The 11,411-nt window shown below is 39.3% G+C and overlaps 1 protein-coding gene across 6 annotated transcripts in view; it reads right to left on the bottom strand.

Annotated features, from left to right (window-relative positions):
* Window positions 1–5,606: 5,606 nt before the first annotated feature.
* LOC124284301 (oxysterol-binding protein-related protein 8-like) overlaps window positions 5,607–11,411 on the bottom strand; it is a 132,836-nt gene continuing 127,031 nt past the window's right edge. For all 6 annotated transcript variants that reach the window (XM_046720371.1, XM_046720375.1, XM_046720376.1 and 3 more), the window contains 6 exons: window positions 10,879–10,976; window positions 10,523–10,648; window positions 9,423–9,523; window positions 8,110–8,295; window positions 6,829–7,085; window positions 5,607–6,166 (listed from right to left, as the gene is read on the bottom strand). In XM_046720371.1, coding sequence (XP_046576327.1) covers window positions 5,904–6,166; window positions 6,829–7,085; window positions 8,110–8,295; window positions 9,423–9,523; window positions 10,523–10,648; window positions 10,879–10,976 — 1,031 coding nt within the window. In that variant the 3' untranslated portion in view covers window positions 5,607–5,903. The remainder of the gene's footprint in view (window positions 6,167–6,828; window positions 7,086–8,109; window positions 8,296–9,422; window positions 9,524–10,522; window positions 10,649–10,878; window positions 10,977–11,411) is intronic.

Here is an 11,411-nt window from a genome sequence, read left to right as displayed (position 1 = left end):
CTGAGATGTCATCATGACACACTTAAATGTCATGGTAGAATAACCCATCTTTATGAAATTGTCTGCAATCTTCAAATTCAATAATTACATCTACACCTAAAAGAAAATGATACTTAAATCTAGTGAATTTGTGTTCAGACCTTTCTGAACTGTTCTGAACTGACAACTCAAATCACTGGACACGCGATTCAGTGGCCTAAAATCTAATTGGCTAAATTATCTGAAACATGATATCAATTTTCACAGTGTTACATATAATGTGAAGTTTTCATCAAATATTAATCTGGACCTATTGCAATTATACCTGTTTCCCTAAGATTGCTCTCAAACCAGTCACACCTGTTGAACTATCCACAACAAGGCGTTTCAAAAAGTCACAATAATTGCCCAAATTCTTGAATATTACCAGTATACATATAATAAACATTATTTTCCTGTCTTGTGCTACAAAACCCTGAACAATTGTCATAAAAAAACTTTCTTAAAATGTGTGTACTTACTGAAAATTCACAATACCAAATATAAAGATGCCTAAAATAAAATGCAATAATCAACAGTAAACTGTCTCTACAGCAACCGTGCATTGACCAATGATACTGCACATCTAAACATTTATGCATAGCAAATATATCCTGTACTTCACTAAGACCTCGCCTTCCCGAATACTCATGTTTCAGGTAAATGTTTTTATGATATCTTGAGTGAGTGAGTTTAGTTTAGGTTTATGCTGCTTTTAGCAATATTCCAGCAATATCACGGCGTGGGACAGCAGAAATGGGCTTCACACAATGTACCCATGTGGGGAATCGAACCCAAGTCTTCGGCGTGAAGAGCGAACACTTTAACCACTAGGCTACCCCACCACCCTATGGCAGCCTGAAGCATCCCTCAAGACACCATATTGACCATCTGTAAACAGCTGTTTTGACCTAGAAATGTGAAAAGTATTGCTACTAACACAAGTCCTAAACAAACCATCTGAAGAAAGATGTTGTGATAGAAACATAAATAAAGACAAGGCCCTTCCTTATGACCAACACAAATGGTCCATGTCACCTGAAACAAAAGTATTCTTTGGTTTGGCCCTTATCGGACAACCTCTCAAAATATACAGACTTCATAAGCTGGGTACCATAGTAACCAACTTGAGATATCAACACGTTTATTTACAAATATCTACAGGGAACCAGACATAAACGTCGGTGTCATTAAACAAAGGAGTGGTGCGCTGGTACATCGCAGACAGATGGAAAGAAACTGGAACTGTAAAAGACCTTCGGGCCAAATGGATTTGAAAGAAAAAACTAATACAAGAAAAATATTTAAAAATCATAAACTACCAATAGAAATGACAATTAAACCTCGATCTATGGCAAACTGTTTCAAAGCATCATTTTATATACACTTCCTAAATGAATTGTATTTGAATGAGAACAAGTAAAGTCTAAATACTATATCATGTCCTATTCTACAGATTACAATATGATACAGCGCATGAACAGATGGAAAATGATCTAACAATGTACGAAGGATTAACTTCAGTAAAGGTATGAAAGCACTATATTTGTCTTCCAGAGGAATACAGATAATATCCCTTCCTTATTGCACATAAATCCCTTCCTTATTGCACATAAAAGCTCTAATCACTAGTTAATATCTGTAGTAGATGTCTATAGGAAGGTCGATCCAGGTGTTGAAATTAACATTTTCTTTTGCCAAGCATCTGGGATTTCCTGTATTTAAGCCAAGGCAATGTTAAGTCAATGGGCATAAAATCAGGATATTTCACCATTTTTAGGCCCATGAGTATAAATTAAGATTTGAAATGTCTAATTCATTTAAAACTAATACAGCTGAAGGATATAATAGATGTTTTCCAAGACTTAAATATGGGAATTTTTGGTAGAAGTGCAAGACCAGTAATCCTGCAGTATAAAGTCACAGAAATATACTACTGAAAAAAAGGATACTGAAACTTGATAACAGAACTGATAAATAGAAGTGCACATATTTGTTTCCGGAAGCGTCACTTCCAAAGGTTGAAAAAAGTTGACAGCTCATGAGCCAACAAAGAGATTTTATGAATGCTTCGCTAGACATGAGCTACTGGTTGTTGCCTAAAGGTTGTTTTTTTCAACAGGACTGAAAAATACAATAAAACACAAAGCTTGAATTTGTTCAGCTCTAACAGGCTGCTGTAGTTAGATATTTGAAAAAGACGACTCACTGGGTGTACGTAAAGCTGATTATTTCATAGTATTAATTCAATACTTATTACAGTCAGTACTAAATGGATGTCTAACACTAATGTAAACCAAAAGATATTCAAGAAGCCACTATCTCAAAGATACACCTACACCCATTTTAGTGTACAACAACTATAGGAAAGGCGCATCTGACCAACTATACTCTCTGAAACAGATACTGAAATAAAAATATAAGAAATTCCCAAGCAAGTCTTGAATACTTTGGCAGGTCTAGATTTCTCCAATTTTCTTGTCTCTGACAAAAGGAGGAAATCTCCGTACTCCTTTCTGATTATATACAGGAGAAACTAATGCCATGAGATAATAAAATCATCTCACAGACTAAATATTAGACAAAGTAATCTAAAACTCCTCGGGACAATGAAATATACGCAAAGTTATCAACTACCGGTAGTTGATCTATATCTTGCTCTCAGCATTGCATGGTAAAACACATTTTTCTAACGATCCCAGAATTAAAATATAATGGCTACTGCTCACATGGAATATATTAATATTTTCTAAATCTTCAAGAAGAAAATTATTTACATTCATGGTTTTTATACATCAATATTTCTGAAGAAATGTATAGACTTTGAACTTGTATCAGACTATTTGTAAGAAATAATTCTAGTATCTTTGGTGTTTGTCAGATCATGCCTTTCTTAGAATGCGACAGTGCCATGCCTGGCCCATTGTAATAACTATTTTAAAGCCTAATTTGCATTTTCTTCTACCTTCTTTAAGCATTTTTTGTTTGACTTAGTCCTCCTTCTCACTTATATAAGATGACCTAGTCATGACCTTTCAACCCCAAATCAGATAAATATCATGCCCAAACTACAGTGTAACAATGTCATATTAAAAGGCATAACTCTTTACAATCTACAACACTTCCAGCTTTTACACTTTTAAACACTTACTGTACATTCATATTTGACAAAGAATGGTCAACATAAAATAATGTGAAATTTCATTTCAATTAATATTTTTCACTTCAATTCTTTTACAATTATTGTCACTGATTCTTAAAAGATATGTCAAAAAGTCATTTCATTTTAATCATATTTAAAGTTTGCTATTTTTCAAGATAGCAAATCAGTAAACCTGAAGAAATCTGCATTTAATTCCATTTGACCGGCATCCTTGTAAGCACTTGTCAATGCAGTCTTCATAAAGGCTTGAGAAGCAGATATTTAAAATCATTTGGCCTTAGTAATGCAATTAAGTCCATTTTATCTGTTTGAATACCCAATGAATGGAAGCACTAATTGTTACTATATACATGAAAGTTGCAAGGTATTTGTTTGGAGTGCTACGGAGTACAGTGTGTTTATACAGTCATATACAGGAGACTACATATGCACAATACTTTATACATTGACTCCGACAGAGACGTCCATCTGCTTCTCAGGCAACTGCATGGAAGCTGTCTTCCGGCTTCTTTCTGTCATCTTCGATTCATGGCCATTCACACTTTAGACAAATCATTTGGCAAACTTCTAACTAATTTATCAAATTTACAGAATCTAATAAATGCAACAAATGGATACTAGAAACAGATAGATACCAGGGTTAAACAGAGTATAAAGTCAAAGAATGCCTGTATATCAGGATTGTGAAATATAGTAACTAGAGTTACCTCCCTTCACACATTGTCTTCACTATTGGCCAAGTTCAATATATGCATGTTTTGAGTAGATTAATATAACCTTCATAAATACCACTGATTGCACATTGATGAAAATATTCAATATGAACACTAATGAAGAAATATCCTTCAGTGCTTAATTCTACAGAATGTGAATATTAAAATGTAATGAAGTGATAAATTTGTCTTACAAACTGCTCAGGGATGGTAAACTCAAAAAGGTTGAAGCACTTTGTAATGTAAATTTAACAAAAATTGCAAAAGTTCAGTTATTTCTGCACACATAATATCTGTACAGTTTCTTGACTGAAAACTGACATTATTCAGATTCAAATAAAACAATAAATATTATAGTGGTATGAACGAGACAAAAGTGAATAATGTAATTCTGTACGAGATGATTCATCAATCCGCACCTGAACACGTTGCAAAAAAAGCTGCAAATTCTTTGTGAACAAAGACGCACACATCGATGAAGCTTAGTCAGTAACTGAACACTTGGTTGCTGAGTCACTGACTTGTAAACTGGAACAGAATGCGAGGAGAGACATCACTTGAAGGAGACATGAAACAACGCCTCGGAGTAATTTGCACCTGAAGGCCAATGTTGAACAGTTGTTTCAGTTCAGAAAGAGCTATGTCCCTTGATATACACCTTCTGTGTGTATCCGTATCACACATTGTGAACCAACTGCGTATACACTAGACTTCGGTGTTTCCTTGTGTGAGATCACCAGCCGTGTAGTCATTAAAGAGTTTTCTTGCATCAAGTTCAAGGGAATTAAGGCATTGTGTCATTGGAACCGTCCAAACAGCTTTTGACACATTGTGATGGGATCCGCGAACAACACGTGATTTTGGAACAATATAGATCGGAAAAGATTGTGACACATCGGAACCACTCCAAACATCTGTCTGTGTAGCAAGCAGTTGCTTGTAACAATGCTCTCGAACATTTTGTGACACGTTGTGTCCAGATACGAGTTTCTGGAAGTATTTAATGAGAAGGGGAACGCAAGAGGATTTTTAAATAATTTTGCGGATCACCTAGACCGCTACTATGTATTTACACTTGGTGTTACGCCATTTCTAAAATACTACATATCTACACGGGTAATTGACCACTTTCATCTTTTTTTCGATCCTTCCATAGTCAAATTTGTTAGCATCAATTCTAAATACCACAGAGCATAAAAAGACACAAATATTGTTTTAAGGAACAAGCTAAGCAGGTTTGTGTAACTGTCATCTACTCCATCTCATCTGCAACATCGTCAATAACTCTCAGCCGTGTTGCAACTTCATACCTTGACATCCATGTGGAATACAATCACAGCATCTGTTTGCCCATTATCTTGTTAAACACGGTTCCTTCCAATCATCCAGTTCAACAAAATGATGCTATGTCATCAATATTATTCCTAGTTTATGTACACAGACAATGACGTACATTCCTCCATCTTGGAAACACAGGTTCTATCAACAAACTGTAACCATGAACTATAGTTGGACCACCTGACTAAGCCAGTTTTGTAATCACACTATTCAAATCACCTTAAATATCACATCCAAGTCTTCAAATATATGTCATCAATTCAAGTCAGATTGCACTATCACACTAGTTTTATCCATTGCACATAGCAACTGCATGTGTCTTAACAGTCCAGATTAATTCAGTTTCATCTGGTTTTTGCAGTCCAGACAATTCCAGTTTCATGCAGTTCTCACACCAAGAGTCTTCTACAGTCCAGATTAACCCAGTTTTATCTAGTTCTATACAGTCCAGATTAATCCAGTTTCATCTTGTTCTTTCCAGTCCAGATTAATCCAGTTTCATTTAGTTCTATACAGTCCAGATTAATCCAGTGCTCACAGCATGAGTCTTTACAGTCCAGATTAACCCAGTTTCATCTTGTTCTTTCCAGTCCAGATTAATCCAGTTTCACAGTGTTCACAGCTTGAGTTATATCCGGTTTAAGCTAGTCCTAACACATATGATCCTGGTTCTACCTGAACAGCCACTGCAGCACGACCTGAACGGCCAGAACGATGGCCAGTAGAACCCACTCCCTCCCCGTGCTGCGTGCTACGATGGCAGCCTGAGCCTCCTGCGTCTGTTGGACTTTGAACATCTGCTGCTGCAGCGTCTTCAGGGACTTGTTGATGTCCTGCTGGACTTGCAGCAGTGGTTCCACCAGCTTGCTGATGTTCTCCTCCGATATGCGCACCTTCCCGTTGCTGGGAGACTGGTGGAGACTGCTGCCTGTGTCTGGAGAGAATAGTTGTGGTCAGTAATGGGTGATGAATGTTATCAGTGAGTGAGTGAATGAGTATGTTTTTACGCTGCTTTTAGCAATATTCTAGCAATATTCTGGCACATGGCAGTTCAAAATAATATCTCAAACAATATCAGCTGAATAATGTTGCTGTGAAACATTTGCACACATTGTTGTTTGTGTCTGGAATCGTGGTATGTTCGGGCTGGTGGTATGTATATAAATAAAAGAGTGAGTGAGTGAGTATGGTTTTACACAGCTTTAGCAATATTCCAGCAATATCACGGTGGGGGACATCAGAAATGGGCTTCACACATTGTACCCATGTGGAGAATCGAACCCGGGTCTTCAGCGTGACAAGTGCAAAACCATACTCACTCACTCATGAGCAATTGAGTAACAATATAGACCCAAGTAAATCACTTATGCTACTCAGAAAACTAAGACTTAATTCTTCTTAAGAAACACAATGAGTTTTAGTAATAATGAACATAGGGTACTAACTCTTGTCATAGTTTAATGACCTCCATGCACTTTGTCATAGTTATCTCCCTTTGACCAACAAGTCATATTGTTTACTGTTACTCTGTGGGCCTGTATCTGTTAAAGAGTCTATTGAGCATCAAATTTCCAGTCCAATTGTTTTCCAACTTACTTGTGCACTCGGATGAATCGCTCTCGTGACGATGTTCAGGATCTGGTGTTGAACTTCCGCTCTCGTCCCTTCGTCGACTCATGGATGACCTTTGCACTCTGGGAATATTGGCCAATATCAACGGATTTTCGTGTTTCTGTTCCAGACTAGTAATACTCATGGTCCGAACTACAGGGGTCCGATGCCGTGTGTGAGTTTGAATTATATAATCATTTTCGTATTGCACTAAATCATTGCTTGGGTCCCAAGGCCGCATGCTGTGAATAGAAGCATAACAGTTATTCATGGTGCCCAACTTATTTAAAAGATTGTGGCTTGTCATCAGAAAAAGATATAATTCTTTGCAATAGATAAAGATTAAACATTTCATGAATTCTGTGAATGAAAACAATTTCTCAGTACGAAGTGAATGAATGCTATTTTATGCCACAGTAATTCACATTCATGCTATATCACAGCACTTCCTAATCTTCAACTCTCGCATAAGATAAGGAGACTATTTCTGAGGCAATAAATCAGCATTTCTGATATGAAAATTCTACGCTAATTTTACTATCAAATGTGCCGTAATATCTATTGCTGCCATGTTGACTAATATAGTCTGATTGTTTTCTTGTTGATCACTGCACTAGCAAAAGGGGCGGTGGGGTAGCCTAGTGGTTAAAGCGTTTGCTCGTCACGCTGAAGGCCCGGGTTCGATTCCCCACATGGGTACCATATGTGAAGCCCATTTCTGGTGTCCCCCGCAGTGATATTACTGGAATATTGCTAAAAACGGCGTAAAACCAAACTCAGTCAGTCAGTCAGCAAAAGTCCAGCAAAATCATAGGTCTAAAAAATTGAATCTTGACCAAACAATCAAGTCATTGACATCATGAGCATTGACCCAAACAACTGGGATACGATGACACGCATTACCGGTCAGTGAGCCTGACTACCCCCTCCCACTAGCTGCCTCTTGAAAAATGCATGGGTTGCTCAAGACCGATTCGGGGTGGTGGGCTAACGTTGGGGTTAAAGCGTTTGCTCATCACCGAAGAACCGGGTTCGATTCCCCACATGGATACAATTTTGAAGCCCGTTTCTGGTGTCCCATTTCTGTGATATTGCTGGAACTAAACTCTCTTACGCTCACACAAGACCCATTCTAACCCAGATCGACAGGCGACTAATACATGGATGCTTTAGTAATACAATTACTCAAAAGCTTCCGAACCAAGACCTGTTTTACCAAACCTCGATCTACCCTGAGATAAAGCTTAAGATCATAACTCTACATACTCAATATGTCTGTAAATCCAGTCAGCAGTTATCAAGTCTCTCTCGAAGAATTTGGGTATCCAATCCTGCAACTTGGCTTTACGTTCTCGTGCATCCTTGCGCTGTCGCTCTTCCAGGAAGTGCTTCTCCTGCGTGGCTCGGTGCATGTCAGTTGTAACCACGGCATCACTCACATTCTTCCACAACCTACAACACAGCAGCAACACTGTAGACAACATAACAACAATGTAACAACAGTATAACAACGCAATGTGCAACAGGGTTTTACCCGACTGACAAACATGGGTGTCCTAGGCACCCCCAATTATTAGTCTTAAGGGTCCTTGCGGGCCAAATGAAGGTCCTGTGACCGAGTGAGTTTAGTTTTACGCCGCACTCAGCAATATTCCAGCTATATGGCGGTGTCTGTAAATAATCGAGTCTGGACCAGACAATCCAGTGATCAACAGCATGAGCACCGATCTGCGCAATTGGGAACCGATGACATGTGTCAACCAAGTCAGCTAGCCTGACCACCCGATCCCGTTAGTCGCCTCTTATGACAAGCATAGTCGCCTGGGTTGCTGAAGACCTATTCTACCCCGGATCTTCATGGGTCTCCTGTGACTGAACAGTGTACTGTATGCTTTGATAATATCAATTGAATCATTGACTTATAGATTTCTGAAAGAAACAACCAAACACTTAGTAAAGATGTGTTGTGGGTACAGTAAATAAGCATCCCTTTGGACACAGTGAATTGTTTTTCTGTGTCCATTTTCTACATTTGTGCATACTGGACGCACATTTGCACGTCTTGTAAATTGCTGGTGCATGAGTATGGTCGCACCAAACCCAGAAATGTAAGTCAGAACTGGGGTTCAAATATACCATCATATATTCTCTATGCTCTATGTAAATCATCAACAAATAAATCAAACCTATATTTAGGATGTTTGTGAATCACAAACATCTACAAAGAGAAAGGTATGTCTTCTTCGGCCTGGTTAAAAAACTACAGGTCATACAACCTAAGGAGTCATTTCTGCATTCATTATTCTATTAATTTGTTGTTTAACACCGCAGTCAGCAATTTTCCAGCTCAGTGACAGCGGTCTGTGAATAATCAAGTCTGGACCACACAATCCAATGACTGACATCATGAGCATCCATCTACTGCAACTGGGATACTATGACATGCATTAACCAAATCACCGAGCCTGATCAACCAATCCCCTTAGTCGCCTCTTTTAACAATGATGGGTTGCTGCACCAGTTCTAACCCAGGGTCTTCCATGGATTAGGGAAGATGGTACACTCATCCAACGTCTCACCTCTCTGACTCCATCTCCCCTTGTGTCTCAATGGGCAGGGTGTATCTCTTCAGACGCTGGCTCTTGATCTCAGAAGTCGGGTTCCAGAATAACTCTTGTTCCTGAAATACATTTGTAATTGTTCCTAAAATGCATCAGTCAATGTTCCTGAAATACATCTATGTTCCTGATATACATTTGTAAATGTTCCTGAAATACATCAATGTTCTTGATAGGAATGTCAATGTTATTGAAACACATGTGTTAATCAGGGGTGGAAATAACCCATTGCCCAACGTCCGAGTCCAGTGTTTTTTTCTGTCGGGCAAGCACATTTGTATATCACGCTGTACCGGTGTCCGGTTGACATTCCAATGTTAATTATGTTGCTTTTATAAAAAAAATCACCAAAAATATCGGCCGGTATAGCGGAAAAATTATCAGGGCAAGTGATTTTACATGTGCCACTGTACCGGAGTACACTAACAATTTTAAAGTTATTTCCACCCCTGGTTAATGTTTCTGAAACACATGTGTCTATGTTCCCGCAATTCACACATACCTGCTCTTGAAATTCATGCTTAAACATTTTTCAAAAGGACTGGAATATGTTAATGAAGTCCATGATAAAAGTTCCTGATATAAACATGTAAGGTGATTAAATTGCACACTTCTGAAACAAGCTGTCTGTACTCACAAAAAGGCCCCTGAGCACCGAGGCCCTGGGTCCCAACAAGGAGGATAATGCTGGTCTTACCCCTGAGCACCGAGGCCCTGGGCCCCAACAATGAGGATAATGCTGGTCTAACCCCTGAGCACTGAGGCCCTGGGTCCCAACAATGAGGATAATGCTGGTCTAACCCCTGAGCACTGAGGCCCTGGGTCCCAACGATGAGGATAATGCTGGTCTTACCCCTGAGCACCGAGGCCCTGGGCCCCAACAATGAGGATAATGCTGGTCTTACCCCTGAGCACCGAGGCCCTGGGCCCCAACAATGAGGATAATGCTGGTCTAACCCCTGAGCACTGAGGCCCTGGGTCCCAACAATGAGGATAATGCTGGTCTAACCCCTGAGCACTGAGGCCCTGGGTCCCAACGATGAGGATAATGCTGGTCTTACCCCTGTGGACTTGTCCTTGATGTATATCTCCTGGTCCCAGTGTCCCTCCAGATTGTACAGGGTGTCCAGCCCAAGCTTCAGCTTTCCTGTGATCCGGTTCGATGCCTCCCCACTACCCAGGAATGGCTGAAATGCAGAGATTGGACATTGACAAAATCACTTTAGATTCATCCCAGTAGTCAAGAACCCCGTCTTCTTGGCTGATTACTCTGAGAGTCAACTACAAATCTACAAAGGACATTTGTTGGTGTTCATTTACATTAGTTCTGGATGAAGCGAGGATAAATGGGGCATTACATTTCATTCAAGCTTCATACACATATACAACGATGTAATTTGATTTTTGAAATTCCTACCTTGAGTTTGAATTCCAGTTCACATCTGTATCCTGTCTTTGGGCAATCTAAGGTAACCTTGCCTCCCATCTCCATGGTGAGGGTGCCGATCAGTATACCTGAAACATGCCACACTCATCAGCTACATTTCTTACTACACTACAAATCACAACCCTCAGTAACAATATTCCAGCAATATCACAGCGGGGATACCAGAAATGGGTTTCACACATTGTACCCATGTGGGGAATCAAACCTGGTTCTTTGGCATGACGAGCGAATGCTTTAACCACTAGGCTACCCCACCGCCCCAGGAAACAAGAGATCCCGATTGAGAGCGAACTATCTAAAACATATCCTGCATATATTACTGCAAATAAGCCAAATTTAGAGGACCAAAAAAAGCAGTCTGTAAAAGGGTGTCAGCCCAGCTGAAGGTTACACTTTCATCAAATTCCATTTTCTGGTGATAAGAAAATGACATCGTGTCCCTTTGCATGAATGAACAAGAGAAAATGACTGATGAAAACGGCCTCATTGATAGGATAAGTAAG

The sequence above is a fragment of the Haliotis rubra genome, unplaced genomic scaffold, assembly GCF_003918875.1.
Source record: "Haliotis rubra isolate DU_JTF1 unplaced genomic scaffold, ASM391887v1 Scf333, whole genome shotgun sequence".
In the NCBI taxonomy this organism is placed as follows: Eukaryota; Metazoa; Mollusca; class Gastropoda; order Lepetellida; family Haliotidae; genus Haliotis; species Haliotis rubra.
This window is presented reverse-complemented; position numbering and strand designations above follow the sequence as displayed.